Raw genomic sequence first — 18,697 nt, forward strand, 5'->3', positions numbered from 1 at the left:
CTAATAACACAGTCTTTATACTGACTGTACTTCGATGTGATACAGTACAGCTACTCTCAGTCTCTCTCGACAATAAACATCCAAACTTGTGTAAAAACAGCTTTGAAATGTTTCACGTCTGCAGGGCTGACGCCTGTCACAAAGTGCTCGCTGCGGCACAGTGTGTGCTAATGTTCACCATAAAAGGTGCAGTGTAAGTGCAGTTGAGAGGCTGTTTCAGGTCTTGAACTGCATTGTGCATTACGCCCCCCCGCTGGGGGCATGTAAGGAAGCCTAAAACCTCCACATCAGCAGACGAGAAACGCTGATTGTGACAGAATCAGGGCCCTTACTCATCTCACTCAGTTAATTGTTTTCCAACAGAGGAGAAAGAAACAAAAAAAAGGGAGAAAAATGTTCTCAAACAACCAGAGAAAGGTCCTCATCAGCATTCTGGTTTATAGAATTATACATCTGTTTTTGTACCCCCCCCCCTCTTTCTTTATCTTGCACCAAGCCCAGTAGTGTTAGGTTGTTGCGTTAACGCTGTCTGAATCTGGGGCTTTCAAGGAGAAAAACTACTCTGAAATGGAACTGCTGACTTAGGAGAAAAGTGGAAATCTGAATTCCAAGTTTCTTTTCTGTTTATCTTCCCATTCTAACTCAAAAGGCTGGTAGGCGGTAATGTTTTCATAAAATATCTCATGAACCACAGGATAGAGTTTAATGACAGTCTTATAAAGCAGTCATTTGACGTACAATGAAAAAGAATTAAAGAAATTGAAGAAAAACATGCTTTTTTTTTTGCCTTTTTCAGAAATTGAAACCGATTTTATAGACTAATTACTCACAGACTGAAATATTTCAAGCCTTTAGTTTTGTGATTTGGATAAGCTCTAAATCAACACTCTCCGGTCCAGGATGATCTAGTTGTTCCCCTGCTCCAACACACCTGAATCAATGGTTAACTCACCTGTTCTGCAGCTTGAAGCTTTACAGAAGCTTTTCTTTACTTCAAATACTCCGAAGTAAGAGAATGAATATCAGATACCTAGCAGCTCACGAGGGTGTTTACTATGGTACCCATGATTTAATGCACAACCTTATGAGACAATCAATTCCTGTATGATTCCTGTAGCTGTCAATGAGGCTTCTACATCTCTCAACAGGTATTTTGGCTCACTCCTCGCTAGCAAACTGCTCCAGTTGTCTCAGGTTTGAAGGGCGCCTTTTCCAGATGGCATGTTTCAGCTCCTTAGGATTGAGGTCAGGACGCTTAGAAGGCCACTTTAGAATAGTCCAATGTTTTCCTTTTAGCCATTCTTGGGTGTGTTTAGCTGTGTGTTTTGGGTCATTGTCCTGTTACAAGACCCATGACCTGTGACTGAGACCAAGCTTTCTGACACTAGCCAGCACATTTCTCTCTAGAATCTATTGATAGTCTTGAGATTTCTTTGAAGCTTGCACAGATTCAAGACACCCTGGGCCAGATGCAGCAAAGCAGCCCCAGAACAAAGCAGAGCCTCCTCCATGTTTCACAGTAGGGACAGTGGTCTTTTCTTGATATGTGTTATTTATCCATCTGTGAACATAGAGCTGATGTGTCTGGGCAAAAAAAGTTCCATTGCTCTCTCATCTGGCCAAAGGGGAATCTCCCAGAAACTTTGTGGCTCATCAGCATGTAGTTTGGCATATTCCATTCTGGCTTTTTTATGATTTGTTTCTAATAATGGTGTCCTCCTTGGTCGTCTCCCATGTAGTCCACTTCGGCTCAAACAACAATGGATGGTACGATCTGACACTGATGTTTCTTGAGCTTGAAGTTCACCTTGGATCTCTTCAGAAGTTTTTCTGCACTCTTTTGTTACCATTCGGATTATCTGCCTCTTTGTCATTCATTTTCCTCCAGTGGCCACATCCAGGGAGATTGGCTACAGTCCCATGGATCCTTGCTTGGAGATCTTATAGCTTTTACCTTTAACATGTTTGTCTGTAGTTTTCTTTCTAATCTCCAGAGACAACTCTTTCCTTTCTGGTCCATGTGATGTGGTTCACACCATGCCACCAAACAACACAGTGACTACCTGGAGCCCTATTTATAGGCCCACTGGCTAATTACAAGATTGTAGACACATGTGGACACACCTTGAATTAACATGTCCCTTTGGTCACATTATTTTCAGTCTTTTCTAGGGGTACCATTATTTTTGTCCAGGTTTGTTCCACGAGTTTATTTTTTTAACAATTCTGTTGAATCACTGGGTTGAATACCATCGTCTGACATTCATTGGTTAAGTTTGATATAATTTTAATTTATTATTACTTTTGTTATATTCAAGTTATTTCTGTGACCATTGTGTATTCCAGTGGGTACCAACAATTTTTTTCCTGTCTGTACAGTATATATTTTTGTCTTTAAATCATAATCATCAACATTACAAGAAACAATGGCTTCAAATATGTCTCTCTGTCTAATGGATCTGTATAATATGAGTTTCACTTTCACAACAGTGGCCTACAATGTTGCACTTTGACACTATGGTTTCACAATCGAATAACATTCAGAGGTGCTCCAATCCAAGCCGGCTGAGCTCAGCAGATGCAAAAAAGCTACAAATACATCTGTTTTTACAGAGGTCGAGCTAAACATTTGTGTCATGGTAGCTGAAAGTTGTTTCCTTTCATCTTCCTAAATGATTGCAATTACCTGTTTCAAAGGCTGGACCAAAACTTCTTTAAGTTTGTTATTTCTCAGCAGCATAAGCTGATATAAAAAGACGGACTCTGGTGTGAAATTTAAAGGTAATAGGGATTCCTTTAATTATGATTTTCATCCTACTTTTAGTTGGCCGGAAGCAGGGTCTAAAATTCAATGTTCATATCCTGCCATCCTCCTCTGAATCACATCTAGTGAATCATCTTTCTACTTGATCAGTTTTGGAAAAAGACTTTTTCACTTTCACCCTTACATGTGACCCAAGAAATGCTAACAACACAGAAAGATGAACACATTAGTATTTTTAATTAGATTTCCAGTCAAATGCTGTTTGAGTTTTTATGGCTGATGATGAAAACAATAGAATGCTCGCTTAATCTCCTGAGTCAGGATGTCTGTACCGCCAAATTTATTCAATATAGTGAGACTTTTTTTTAACAGAATGTATAATAGATTAGTTTTTCTGTGGCACATTTCGTTAGACTGATATCACCCATGGCTGCTGTGTGTCTGATGTGAAAAATGTTACTTTGGTGAAGCTCTGGAAAGATAATCCCATTGAACCCACAGCTGTTTAGGGCGACTTCTTGAAGAATCTGGCAATTTAATGTAAATGCGGGAATTAAAAATGGCTCAGAGAACTGACAGGTTGTGTAACTCCTGAATTTTAAATCTGTGTGACTCAGTCTTGAGAAAGAGTGTGTGTGTGAGAGAGAAAGAACACTTGAATGTGCTGGATTTAAAGAAGAAAAAAAGAACTGTAGGCCTGGACTCAAGTGTCGGAGAGCAAACACACTAAAATAACATTTAAAAGAAATGAACACAAAGTTCTGCAGGACAGAGAGCAGTCCAATGAGACTTAAAAATAATAAAAGTATTCAACACAGGTTCAAACATTGATTTATCCACACGAAAAATGACAAAATGTGGGTGTTAGCCAAAGGACCACTTGACACTAAAGACCACTTAACATTTTACCCAAAGTCTTCCCTTCATGCAAAATAAAAACATTTCTGCATCCAGTTCTCCTGCTTTGATGTCAGAGTTTGCTGTATTGCTGATGTTTTTAAGATCTATGTGGTGTGACGTTGCTCTGATTGGCTGAGGCTGGAGTGGCAGCGTGATTAATGTGTCGCTCTGGCTTTTAGAAACTCTTCGTCAGACATGTTTTAAACACATTTATGACAACTGTTTGCTCTGATATGGTACTCAAGAGGCACAAAAGATTCATATTCTGGAAAAGAACATTGCATTTCTCATTATCTATCCTCATGTATGTCTACATAACCAGTCGTCACAAAGACTTTGTGGTTTTTTTCTTAAGTTTAAAGCAATGTAAGGATCAGTGTCTTTTTCCTCAGAAATCTTTCCAAAATCCCACAAATGATGGTAAACTATGCCTCCACCAGCAGAGAAGAAAAGAACACAAGCTAAATGGTGTCTGTGATGTGGACTTCAAACTTCCCCTAAATGGATCATTCATTCTGCTGTTTAAGGAAGTGAAGTTCTGTGGAGTATTTTGTCTGTTTCCATGGTCCCCAGAGTTAGATAAGTGGGTAAAAGCATTTTGTTGTCATGCTCGGCGTCTCCCTCATGTGTCTCCTTGTGTTCTCAATCCCTCTCTAGGTTCCCCTTATGTGTCTCCGTGTGTTCCTCATGTGTCTCCTTGTCTGTGTCCCCCCTCATGTGTCTCCTTGTGTTCTCCATCCCTCTCTAGGTTCCCCTTATGTATCTCCTTGTGTTCCTCATGTGCCTCCTTGTGTTCCCCAGCCTACCCCAGGTTTTCTCCTTAGGTTCCCCCTTAGGTTTCGGTGTCCCTGTGGTCCCAGCCCCCTCCAGGTTCTCTCTAGGTTTCCCTCACGTTTTTGTTAGTCACTCCACTAATCGTTAGGTTTTTGTTATGTTTGGATTACTTATTCAGTATCTTCCTTTAGTTCATTTTGCTCCCTTCCCCATTTTTAGGTCTGGTTTCCTCCCCTGCTCCGTTGTGCTCCTCCTCTCTGTTTATTAATCTCACCTGTGCACAATTCCCTAATCACCCAGCCCTTGTGTATATAACCCTGTCTGCGTCTCAATGTGTTGTCGGTTCATTGTGTTTTTGTCAGCGGTGTCTCGTTCCCCCCTCTCTAGGTATTTGTTTTTTTCTCTAGGTCTCTTGGTTTTTGCTCTTTTGGATTTTTGGACGTTCGGATATGGGCTTCCTGCCCCTTCTTGGATTTAAGCCCTTCTTGGAATTTTGGACATTGACTGCCAATAAAGGATTTTACGTTTTACTACGCTCCTGCCTTGTGTCGTTCTGGGTTTCTGCATCTTGGGTCCTAACCTCCTCCTGGCTCACAACGTGACATTTGTAACCAGCCCGGCAATATTCCGTTTAGCTTTAGCTTAGCATAAACAATGTAACTGAATGGTAACAGCTAGCACTATGCTAGGAACAGCAGTGGGTTGAACTAAAAATTAGGGATACTCCGATCAGAACTTGTGATTGGAAATCGGGCCCGATCACGTGATTTTAAAAGGCTTGGGAGGAAAAGAAATTGATTTAACCTCTTAAAACAACAAACACAATTTTTTAATTCATCCTGAGATATCAATTTTCTAACAAAATAACTGTTTTAATTTCAACAAGTTCCTCTACATCTATATTCCTTGTTTCTTGTACAAAAACAAGACGTTAATGTCACAATTTATGGCAGGCAGGGATTCAGACATAAAAGTGCAGCTGTTAGCCAGCAGGCTAACGCAGAGCTAACGTGTCTTCTCAGGAGAGCTAAAATGTCTGCAGCTTGGTGGTAATCTGGCTATTCAACATGCCGGAAAGGACACTGCTCCATGATTTGCTGTTTCAAAACAGATTACATTCACCTTCGGCTTTTCCCTTCGGGCATCAACAAAGTGAATCACCTGCCTCTATTAATGCCCAGTTTGCCACTTTTTTCTTACTATTTTAATGCTTTCCTGAAAAGTATCAAATCAGGACTCAGTATTGGCAGATAATCAAAATTAAATGACTCGGAATCGGATTGGGAGCCACACAAATGTGATCTGAACATGCAAGCAGAGCACATGACAGACAAAGAAGATGCCTTCTTGAAATTAGGTGTCTTTTGGGCTGCTGAGTCATGTCTTTGTTTGCTCCTTGCAGCGGCGGCTTACAGCGCCTGTTCTGTCCTGATGTAGTCCCATGTCTAAACCAGTTCCTGTTATTTCTTCGTGTTACTTATTGTTTTCATTTGCAGCTGATATGATAATTGAGATCACCAAGAAAAGTTAGGATTGTTATTGAGTATTTTTCATGACCTTTTCACACATATTGCTAGCTGTTACCATTCACTTACATTGTTTATGCTAAGCTAAAGCTAATAGAATATTGCCAGATTAAGAGTATGACTGGGCTGTTTAAGAAGTGTCCCCCCCCCCCCCCCCACCCCACCCCACTTACTCAACTCTGGAGAATATGGAAACAGATCAAATTTCACTTAGGAGTAGAATATACCTCTGACATTCAGCAGCAGTTTTCAGAGGGATCTTACCCCGGGTTTCCACGGGAGCCGTCAGCAGCACATTACTGCAGCAGCACGTCTTGCTCCCGTAAGCTGCTGCTTGGCCCTTCCCACGAGACGCGAAGCAGCAGGGGAGCAGCTGTCTCCGACAGAGCACAAAGTCACACGAGTGACTTCGTCAGTAAACACAACAACAAGCAGGAGAAAACTACAACAAGGTTTGTGTTTTATGTTCTGTCCGTTTTATAATCGCTAATACGGACCTGAAAAACAAAGGAGACCGCTAGGAGGGGATAACTTCTCACGGGGACGCACAGTTAGTAATGTTTTTTAAAAGTAAAGCAACCGGAAGGCAGTACGTTCTTTATTCTGAAAATCCCGGTAGCTTCGCTCCGTTTCCGCGTCCAATTTCCTGTCTTTCCTTCCCCAAAAATGTCGAACTTGACCCGTTTCAGAGGCGTCGCGCGTAGAAAATAGAACCGGCGCGTAAAGGCCACGACATGCTGCTCCTGAGACGCGGCCGACTCGCGCTGCTGACGGCTGCCGACGGCTCCGGTGGAAAAGGTTCTGTTGACCACAGCGGTTCCTATCAGCAGCTATGACGTGCTGCTGCAGTAACGTGCTGCTGACGGTTCCTGTGGAAAGCCGGGGTTACTTTCTGGGGTAAAGCTAATCTCTTTTGGTCCTGGTCCCTGTGGTGGAAACACTCAGGGTCAAAGGATGGTCCCAAAAACTGTTGCCTACTGCAGGAAAGACACTGACTACTGATTATTACTCCACCTAACCACACAAGAAGCCTGAACAAGTGTCTGAGCGTATCTTGGTCCCAGCCCGTGCGTGAATTTGAAGGCAACACTATCCCAAATTACTTTGAAACTGCTCAGATTGCATGACTAGTGCACCTGGTGCATCTTTCTGGCCCTTTTTTAACAAGCTGCCACCTGGCAGGGGAGGCAGATAGCTGCTCACTACTCCTTTGAGTCAGAGAGCTCCAGTCCTCACACAGGATGGCAGCCCGCTGAAGTGAGAGGTGGCAGAAGCTTGTTTGGCTGCCATTAAGAAAAAAAAAAGCAAGACTGTGTGGCAGACAGAGCTGCCATGACTATTGGTAGGGCCCGACTAAGTGGCATGAACCCTCTGCAGAAGAACAGGAGGGATCATTAGGGCAACTCCTCCGAAGCCCTTGGATGGCTGTTATATCCATTGACATCATAAATCATACAAGACTGTCATGCTGTTTGGATGTACATGACAAAGAGATACACGTGGGGGATGCTGGCGATTCATCTTTTTGCTTAAGGGAGCTGTAAGAGAAAATGCACACAATTGCACAATTCTTTTAACTTTTTTTTAAACACACAATCAACACTTATCACCCCCCCCCCCCCACACACACACACACACACCACCACGCCCACACCACCACCCCCCACCCCCGAAAACATACAGTTCCTCCCACACCAGTCTCCACAGAGATAGTACATTCATTCAAAGCAATGGCATTGAGTATTAGAATAATATCATAGAACAGACAAACAGATCCAATACTTAATGGCTAAAACCTGAGTTATCTCAAAGTATTCCCATATGAAACTGCACAACAATGCACATCAAAAATAAAACCCATGAATCCATTACAGACTATCATTAGCATGACTAAAGCTAATACATTCATGAGAACTACACACACATTAACATATGGGTTATTTATCTATATGTTTGTCTCAGGTAACTGAGACTTTCTGAGAGGTCGGGTCAAAACACAGAACCACACTGAGACAGAATGAGTTTACAGCAGTTTATCAGAAGCCCATCAGCTCCAGAAAATGTCATTGTAACTAAAACTTTAAATATATATATATACCTTTAAACTCTTAGTTTTTGTTTTGAACTCAAAGATTGTATGATATGGAAATTCCAGCTCTGTTTGGGTTTTTCCTCATTTTTTTGATCCAGTATTCTTTACATTCTGTTATCCTTCAAAAACAAGGAAGTTCAGAGTTCTTAGTTGTGTTTTTGTTTTGCTACTGCTTTTCTTCATTTCTTAGCCCAAGCAGGTCTGACTGTTTATGCGGGGTTGACGACCCGAGGGCTAGAGTGTTTTTTTACAGCATCCTCACAGCAATGTGGCGCTCCATCACGCTCATCCTCCAGACGTCTTCGTCACAAAAAATCCTCATAGTCCAAGAGTTTGGAGTGTTGCCGTGTCTTCCAAAGGCGATAGAGACGGAAATCGAAGAACATCTCAATCATCTCTTTGCCTTAATTTGATAAATGAAATGGAAATGATTCATATAGTATACAATTTCAATATCTAAATGCTATAAATGTTCATTTTGTTTTTGTTGGAAACTTTGAAATACGTTTCTGTTAAAAATAAGTAAACAGTTGAAAATCCAATTTGGACAGCCTCACTTTGGAGAAACACAGATTAGGTCGAAGGTACCATTAAAGCTGTTCTTAGCATCTTTCCTACAAAATATTATTTATATGGAGCAACAAAATTGTAATAGCTTATTATCAAATGTGGCTACTTTTCAAAAGTTTGAAAAATAGGTTGTCATTAAATAAATGTTACACTTTATTGATGAGAAATACGCAGAGCAACAGCAGTTCTTCCTATATTTACCAAATTAGGAAAATAAGCGAATGAGATAAATAAAGCATTAAAAAATAAAAATAGAGGAGGTTTTTTGATAAATCAATAAAGGTGTTGTAAAGAATCTACAAAACAAGCTACGTTTTGAATGCAAACACGGTCACCAAACACTCACCCCCTCCCCTTGAGTGTCTTCCCTGAGACACTTCTGCCGGAACCAGAAACCCACACTTTCAGAGGAAACGAGACAGCGCTAAACACCAGTAGCCGTTTTCTACATCCAAACATCTTTTGTTGTCCATGACTTCAGATGCTGTTTTTCTTTTTGCGTAGTTTGTCCTAAAGTTGAAGTAGGTTTCTCCTCTGATATTATTGAGCAGAGAACCTCTCACACCATTGGTGTTCTGTTGCTAAATAGGTGAGTGCGTAATGACCTGTTACAGTCAAAGTCAAAAGCTCTTTATTTGTCTCCCTTGGGAGAAATTTGTTTCAGACATAACGTTGTTAAGAGGCATGAAAAAAATGTAAGCTCATTTATTTGGCTAAATTTCCATTGTAGCTCTAAGGCTCCAGGCTAATAAAGTCATAATACATTTCTGGTGTTCTTGTTGTCATAAGACTTGCTTGCTAAATGGTAAAACTATGTTAATCAAATTAACACAGCAATGTAGAGCTGCCACACACAAAAAATAAAATTGAGCGATGTCAAGTTATACAGTGATTATTTCTTCTAGCAAAACATTTTTTACATTTTTACTATACATATATTTATCATGTTTTAACAATAATGTAGTACAAATATCATACATGTGTATTTGCTAGAACCTGGTTTTGCATTGTCCAAATGTGGAAATGATATGTTAAAGTGGAACTAGGCAGTTTTGGCTTGCTTTTAGCACCCCCTAGAGTTCGTTTGTAGAACAGAAAGCCAAACCTACATCTGGTTGCAGAGCAATTTGTCTTTTTAATCCCTTAATCTAACAGCTGAAATGTCTTCTCAGCCTTCATTTGTGTCTACAGGAGTGATTCATCCCTAAATGAAACAAATTAGCTGTGTTCATGATCTAAAACATGCAGGAAACATGTTAGAAGCAGACTGCAGCACCAGTTTAATGTTTTCTCAACAGAGCGACCCACCAGCTCTGAAGTTGCAAGTGGAATATTCTGGCATCGGAGGGTGACAGGGGCTGGGTGGCATTTCATTAACCATGTAAAGGGTCATTTTAGCACACATTGGTTCAAGAAAAAGATTAAAAATTGTTGAAAGTATCTCTTTAAAACAATAACAATTTCACATCGCGCAAAGACCTATTTTGGACGTTCTATAGATGTGGTCTGGACAGACAGACTCGATATAGACATGATCTGCACGTCCATGCAACCTTGACCGTTTGCAGCGATCACAAATGTTATTTTACGCAGGTGGCAGCTCTACATATCTGTACACGAATGTGCAAAAGTATGTTTCTTTATTTTGCAGCAAGTTAGCTCAGACATGTAAAATGTTTTCTGGTGGATTATGTCACTCTCTATGTTACTGAGCAGCAGGAGTGAGCTAACTGTTAGCTCTACAGCAAAAATGCATTTTAAATACATTTTGGGGGGAAAACGCAAGTTGCTTTGATCTAAATATGGTTGTGTGGTGATGAAAAGTGACCAACTTGTAATATCAGTGTCATTCTGCTGCAGGAAATCTGTCCACGTGTCGCATGCTATTTGGTCCTATTTTCATAGAAATTCATGTAAACATTTTTTTTTACCAATTTTACACCACCAAAATCACCACACTATGAGCTAGCTAAGCTGCGTGAAGTTTTATGATCGTTCTTCCAGAATGAAACCATTACGAATTCATTGTCTGCTTGATCCAAATGAATTGTTGTTTCTCCAAACTGAGGTTGTTGAAATGGCGATCTACTTGAAGTAAGATATTCATCATTCTTTATCTCACTCTAAAAGATCCAAAACATGTTTCAGAGTCGTCTGTGCAACCTGTTGCATGAAAAGGTCTGTGCCATTCACAAATGTATTTAAAACAACATATTTAAACCCTAACAGAGAAGTGTTAGGCCAAACGGAAGCCAAAATATATAATTCAAGTAGACAACAATAAAATACAACAGCTAAGTTTTTTTTTTGATAATTTCTCTTGTAGCTGTGAGAACAGATTGAATGAGTTGGCACAAGTATTGGATGTAAAGTGTGTGTGTATAAATCATCATGTTTATGTGTGAGACCCTGGTTTGTTGGGATGCTCACCCTGTGCAGACAGCTCCAGCGGTGATTCAAACTCAACAGAATAAGGCCTCATCAGATTCTTCAGTTTCTGGAACAGCTGTTGGCGAGAGATAAGAAAGCAAATGGCAATTAATCCCGCTTCGCTTCCACTTACAACAGGAGAGCCTGTGGTCAGATACAACGCACATACTCTTTGGCTTGTTACTGTCTGGGAGATAAATGAACACTGCTCCTGTCCCATCGGCTTCCACGTGACCTCTCTTGTGTTCATGAATCAAAGTTGCAGAATCTTATCAGCCAAAATCTCAGCCACCTTGTTTTTTGATTCACCTTTACCTTCTCAGTGGTGTAGCGGTAGTCCGCCCTGGGGCTGGGAGATCAGGGTTCAAAATCGGTCGGTTCATACCAAAGACTTTAAATTGGACTCAATGCCTCCCTGCTTGACATTCAGCTTTGAGGATTTGGACTGGTTGTCCTAAACCACCAAACAGATCCTGAGTGCAGCCACTGCTGCAGCTCACCTCTCCCCACAGAGATGGGTCAAATGCGGAGATGTAGTGTAACCAGTGTGTGATTGTGACTAATGGGACGTTAACCGATCATCAGAAAAGAGATAAATGAATGTGATGTTGCACAAATGAAATGTCCTAATCAGTAGTGATGTGACGTTCATGAACGAATCAAATCTTTTGAACGGGTTTTCAAAGTGAATGATGAGAGCCGAGTCCCTGTAAAGAGCCGTTCATCTTTACAAACCTCCCCGGAAGTCGGTCAAACTCACCCACTGCTGTGACGGACGTAGGAGGAACCATAGATATGTATATAAACACGTGTTTATATACACATCTATACATATCTATGGGAACGCTACCCCCCCCCCCCCCCCCCGTTCTCTTGCCTTCAGGAAGCAGTCTTTTGAACGGCTCTTTGAGGTAAACCATACCATACCATACCATACCATTTTATTTATAAAGCGCATTCAACATGGCATTACAACCAGACAAGGCGCTGTACATTAAAAGATTACAGTTAAATTAACACGTTCAGAATGACATTTAAAGCATAGTTTATAAGAAAAAATGAAAACAAGAAAATACTCGAACTAACAGTCGTAAAACACTAAAAACGCAAAGGAATGTGAAACAACAGATAAAAACATATGAAAGAACCACAGTAATACAGATGTTAATTATTGTGCATTCTATTGTAGAAAGAATGCAGATGTCGAAAGTGGTCCATGATTATGTATTAAACGACCGACTAATGAACGGCTCCCATGACAGAGCCATAAATATTATCACTACTAATCAGTGAGCGACAGGTTTTGGTCCTGTGCAGCCTCTGGAGTCAGAAGAAGCAAACATTTTTCTTGTTCTGATGTTAAATTGAAGGTGGTGAAGGAAAGGTGCTCCTTTGTGCTCGTTGTGCCGTGTTTGCTGCCTTTTGAAGAAGATAAAAGAAGATGGTTAGATAAGGAGGAGGGATTGTTTAAAGATGTGGAGGCGAAGCAGCTTGTCTGTAGTGCAAAGTAAGCCAGAGGCTAATCATTAATCCAAGAGAAATGGGGGTACGTTTTTTTTTTCTTCAAGCAGCTAGATCACATCAGAAGATGCAAATTTTTGCCAGTAAAAGCCAAACATAGTATGATATGTTCCTGTTGCCATCTAAGAAGTAAAATAGGTCCGTTTTACCTACTTTTGGGAGTTTTTAATGTGTTCGACTAGCATCATATGATATTGTCTCACTGCAGGACAACATAAACACTTACACCAAGGGCTTTTTTGCTGCATAATACATAAAAAAGTCATTCTTTTTATAACAAAACCATTTTAATTAGTAGAAGTGAGTTTTTTTGGGGTAGTTTAAGGTTAAACATTCTACATCCTACTGACTGTAAAGGACATTTGCAATGAAAATATTGTTTTAATTGCTAAACAAATTAAAAGCAAAATATTTTTATGTTGTGTCTGGAAACCTACAAAACACAACTCCCTCAGGTAAAAATACTTTTAATATGTAAAATAATTACCCACGTCCCTAAAAAACACTGAAAAATATCTGTTTTATTATCCTGGCTTCACACGTATGAAATAGAGGCTGCCGTGTTTGTTGAGGTGGAGAAACGACAGATGAGCTATCTGTTCTGCAGACTGTCCATCAGTCCCAGAGAGATCCACTTTATATAACAAAGCACTGTTTGGCAGACATGACAGGAACAGACAGTCAGGTCAGTCAAACACTGCAGGCGATGGTCTGTCTGTGTGAGCACCAGCTCGTCTGTCCATGCGTTTGATTGTTTTGTTTTCTTTCTGTGCCCTGAAATGTGTCGCTCTGTGTCTTAATATTTATTCACATCAAGTTTAGAGAGCTGCAGCATCATTTGGCATCTGTGGTACTCAGCTTAACACAGAAACATGAGATAAATGACACACAGACAGGTGGAGGAGGAAACAGCATGCTGATCATTAGACAGACAGGGTTTAGAAACCAGACGCGGACAGAATAAAGATGAAGAATATGAGAAAAAAGAGAGGAAGTTTCAAAGTAAAATAGAAGAGGATTTAGGAATCAGTCAGTGCAGTTTGAATTTTTTTATGTGAACCATTCTGTGCTGGGATGGGAGGCTGAAGATCCCACCTGTTCGAAATTACTATTTGTAATTGTCATCTAATTGTAAAAGGAAAAACATGACATTTAAATACACATCACCAAGGCAAGTTTGATGTGATTTTTTACTTTTTAGTCAGAAAAATGATCCATTTGTTTATACAGAGAGCAGGGTTGAAAAGCCTATACTGCAACCTGCCACTGGGGGTGATCCTCACTGATAAATTCAGTCTGAGAGACGTCCAAGAGTGTTGCTCTGCAGCCCTCTTTTAAAGTAAAACGGAAACATCCTTGTAACAAACACACACAACAATTTATGTTTATTTATTTGGCAGATGTGTGCTTTTATTCAATCAATCAGTCAATCAATCAATCAATCAATCAATCAATCAATCAATCAATCAATCAATCAATCAATCAATCAATCATTCAGTCGACCAATCAATCAGTCGATCAATCAATCAATCAATCGATCAATCAATCAGCGACGTGCAATTGTTATCCTATAGGACATGTTGATTAGATGGGGTTTAAAGGTGTGGTTTATTCAACACATTTGCAGTGCTTTCTAGTATAAATCAATGCCTTTTGAGTCATTAAAAATATATACTTCTGTTCTGAGATGCAGAAGTTTGCTCATCCAGAGGTAGGCTGAAAACAGCAGGATTATTCATTATTATTAATGATATGCACACACCTCACTTATGATTGGCTAATGGAAAGCGTTCGGCCATATTACAAAGTCACTATCACCAAGACACTCTCCACTTTGTCTCCTTGCTGCCTGTGGGCAGGCATGAGCCTAGATGGGCGAGGCCATAAATGCAAATTCACAGTGTGACATAGATCTGTGAGCATTTTCAAATCCTAGCATTTCACCGTCTATTTTCTACCAGAAGCGAACACAGAAGATAGGTGTAGGAGACTATTTTCATGTTCAGCCTGCATGAAAACCTCAGAGTGTCCCATTATAATCAGAAATAATCATTAAAAAATGATTTTTCAGTCAATCAAACCTAAAATGTCAGATAATAATAATGTCTGTTTTATAATTCAGACAGCAGCATATATTGAGTGCTTATGCATTTGTCGTCGTCATCGTCTTCCTCCACTCATCCGGGTCCTGGTTGCGGGGGCAGCATCCCAACTAGAGCTCCAGACCGTCCTCTACCCAGCCACCTCCACCAGTTCCTCCGGCAGGACCCCAAGGCTTTCCCGGACTAGATTGGAGATGTAACCTCTCCAACGTGTCCTGGGTCGACCCGAGGGCCTCCTGCTGGCAGGACATGCCCGAAACACCTCCCCTTGGAGGCATCCAGGAGGCATCCTGACCAGATGCCCAAACCACCTCAACTGACTCCTTTCGATCCGGAGGAGCAGCGGTTCTACTCCGAGCCCCTCCCGAATGTTCGAGCTCCTCACCCTATCTCTAAGGTTGAGCCCGGCCACCCTACGGAGGAAACTCATTTCGGCCGCTTGTATCCGCAATCTCGTTATTTCGGTCATTACCCAAAGCTCATGACCATAGGTGAGGATTGGGACGTAGATCGACCGGTAAATCGAGAGCCTGGCTTTCTGGCTCAGCTCCCTCTTCACCACGACAGATCAGCTCAGCGTCCACATCATTGCAGATGCTGAATCAATCCGCCTGTCGATCTCCCGATCCCTCCTACCCTCACTCGTGAACAAGACCCCGAGATACTTAAACTCCTCCACTTGAGGTAGGACCTCTCCTCCGACCCGGAGTTGGCAAGCCACCCTTTTCCGGTCGAGAGCCATGGTCTCAGATTTGGAGGTGCCGATCCTCATCCCAGCTAATTCACACTCGGCCGCGAACCTACCCAGCAAGAGCTGAAGGTCAGAGCTGGATGAAGCTAAGAGGACCACATCATCTGCAAAAAGCAGAGACGAGATTCTCCTGCCACCAAACTCGACACACTCCACACCACGGCTGCGTCTAGAAATTCTGTCCATAAAGGTAATGAACAGAACCAGTGACAAAGGGCAGCCCTGGCGGAGTCCAACCCTCACCGGGAACAGGTCCGACTTACTACCGGCTATGCGGACCAAACTCACGCTCCTCTGGTAAAGGGACTGAATGGCCCTTAACAGAAAGCCACCCACCCCATACTCCTGGAGCATCCCCCACAGGGTGCCCCTGGGGACACGTTCATAAGCCTTCTCCAAATCCACAAAACACATGTGGATTGGTTGGGCAAACTCCCATGCCCCCTCCATCACCCTTGCAAGGGTATAGAGCTGGTCCACAGTTCCACGGCAAGGACGAAAACCACATTGCTCCTCCTCAATCTGAGATTCAACTATCGATGAATTATGCATTTGTGTTAAATTAAACTATACGTTTTTTTTATTGAGGTGATAAAAGTGCCAGAGCAGCCAGGGTCCAGAGAAAATCTCCAGAAACCATGAAACAAATGTTGGTCCTGAACACCTTGAATTATTTCAAAGACTTCTGGCTCCTTGGAAGCAAAATATGAAGAAACGATAAATCCAGTCCTCCAGAGCTGAATTATGTCCTCATTTGACGCTACAGTTCTGAGCTGATTAAAGCTAAATAAAAAAATATAAACCCATGTCTTTGTTTATCATCAGGATGTGGTGTTGAGTAAAACTGATGTAGAAAGAAGTTCTCATATCTGTAATTTCAGAAGGGCTTGTTCTTTAAAATGAATAGAAATTAAACATTTTTGACCGTTTTACCCCACCTGGACAAAAAAGATCTGTTATTTTCACACAAATCAATGTTTTCCTCCAGCTTTGTGACCTTGTTGCAGAAACATCATTTGTGGGATTGAAGTGAAGCCTTCTTTTTTAAGTGTTTGAGTGCATTGTTGTGTGTTATACCTTTTCTCCATTTGGGTTCCCCAGAACGTAGCATCCCATTATGTGTATCACGTTTGGTTCTGGGTTGATTTTACTCATGAATCGACTCAATCTCCTCCAGAATCTGAACAAAGGCAAAAAACTGAATGTCACATTGGGATTGTTTATGGAAAGTTTGGGAAAATTAATCTGTTGATGAGATCTCTAGATCTTTGTGTTGTATTTTATCAAGTTTGATTGTATTTTTTAAAATTTTTTTCTCTTCTCATATGCTTTTTGTATTTTCACGTTCTTGTTTCTGGTTTGGTTATGATCCTACTGGTTTGGTGTCATGCTCTTGTTCCATATTTTGTAGTAATGTAATGTTTTCATTTACTTTCTGTTTTCTCCACTCACCTGGTCCTAACTCACTGCAATCTGCAACTCGTCCTTCGTTAGGTTAAATCCTTCCTGATTTCCTTTGTTTTGTTTTTTTATTCTTGTCTTTTTGTCCTCTCTTTTTAAAAGCTGGTTTGGGCTCATGTTCACTTTTGCTCAAGAATGAAAGGTCACCTGTCTGTCTTGGACTGCGTCCGTGACTATCATACATAAAGTTTGTGACATTTAGCAGAAGAAAAAAAAGTAAATTAAATCTGATTTTCATGCATTAGTGCTGTTTCACTTTTCATTCATGGTAAAATAATGTTGTAAAGTCTCAGTGAGCATTTTTACTTCCCAGAAAGGTGGTTTGTGTCTTCCTGATTTATTTATAAAGTTTCTGTGATCCTTTAACTCAAGAGTCTACAGCTTTTATAACCATAACAGCCATTTCTGTTTCTACTGCAATATATTATATCCAGACCCACAAAATGAACTTAAAACTTGAAAAACAATTTTTAAATGTAATTTTAAAAAATGTTATGAAATTATGGGACACTTTGATTATTGCATTTATTTTGAAACAAAAAACCCACACCCTCTTGGGTGACCAATAAACTATGGAAGCCTGGAAGTCTTTTCTATCATTGTGAAAAAACATCCCATTTTGAAAAATGTAAGCATTTGGTTGATTTAGATTATGAATTGTTGCCAAATATAAAATATTTTTTTTCCAATTTTAGTAATATTTAAATGTGGCTTACCGAATTTCTTTTGGAATAAAAGGTGTAATTTATTTCAAATGTTATTATATTTTTGTCAAAGAAACACCTTTATTTGTTCTTCTAGTTGCTATCAGGAATATATGCCATATTTTATACAATTATTTGTGTGTAAATATTTACTTTATTTTCACATAAAAAACAAATGTATCTTTTCAACTCCTTTCCCTTATAATATTTTGCTACTCCAGATATTATTTGCAATTAATTTGACAAAAATCAAGAAAAGGCATTTATGCAGTGGTCATGAAAATCAATTAAATTCATTTTTCTGTTGTTTTGGGTCATAAAAGTCAGTATGTGATCTTAGAGCTACGGGTTGAAAAAAAATGACTTTTCGCATTTGCCATCATGCAAAATAAAGCAGCAGCTTACTGGCTCATGTCTTCTTCCTTTTCCACTTTTGCAAAGGTTGCCACTTTATTCTTCAGTAAATACAGATGACCAGGGCCTCCCTATGAAACATAGCAGCGAGTGTACAGCAGTGCAGTGAGATGCAAGGCATCATGTGTAGAAAATGTGGGGTTTATGTTGTTTTTGTCTCCTTGTTTATCTCACCTGACAAAAGATAAGCATCCTCCAAAACTTGCTTCCTCTCCTGTATGCTGTTAGCTTCTTTTCTATTTCCTCTGTGGCAAAAAAGAAGAAAGAGAGAGATTGACGTAAACGACAAAGACCTTGCGAGGTGAAACTGGATAAAAATGAGGAAATTGCATGGAGGGAAGGAGACGAGCACTAAAAAAAAGAATAACTGGAAAGTAAGTTAGAAACACCAACCGAAGATATACGTAAATCCAAATTTTACTCGACACTGTGCACTCAGTAAATGTTGAAATAAAATAAATCAGATCAATCGAAGTCAAACAGAATGGTTATATTTGCACGTGCAAATAAATATTTAAAAGGATCCTCTCAACTACACCATAGCTTTCTCTCAGAACAACAGGCAAGAACACTTCTACTATCTTCAAGAATACAGACTGTAAATTAAAAACTCATTATTTAGAGGATTTAACTAAATCTGAACCTGCATTTATGAGTAGAAGCTATGCGATCATCTGAAGATTCGTGT

The 18,697-nt window shown here is 40.2% G+C and overlaps 1 protein-coding gene across 1 annotated transcript in view; it reads right to left on the bottom strand.

Moving 5' to 3' along the window:
* Positions 1 to 8,122: 8,122 nt before the first annotated feature.
* nsmfa (NMDA receptor synaptonuclear signaling and neuronal migration factor a) overlaps positions 8,123 to 18,697 on the bottom strand; it is a 59,863-nt gene continuing 49,288 nt past the window's right edge. Inside the window, 5 exon segments of the mRNA XM_070552269.1 lie at positions 8,123 to 8,459; positions 11,057 to 11,132; positions 16,508 to 16,610; positions 18,001 to 18,080; positions 18,184 to 18,254. Of these exon segments, the coding sequence (XP_070408370.1) occupies positions 8,362 to 8,459; positions 11,057 to 11,132; positions 16,508 to 16,610; positions 18,001 to 18,080; positions 18,184 to 18,254 (428 nt within the window). The 3' untranslated portion in view covers positions 8,123 to 8,361.

The sequence above is a fragment of the Nothobranchius furzeri genome, chromosome 6, assembly GCF_043380555.1.
Source record: "Nothobranchius furzeri strain GRZ-AD chromosome 6, NfurGRZ-RIMD1, whole genome shotgun sequence".
Lineage (NCBI taxonomy): Eukaryota > Metazoa > Chordata > Actinopteri > Cyprinodontiformes > Nothobranchiidae > Nothobranchius > Nothobranchius furzeri.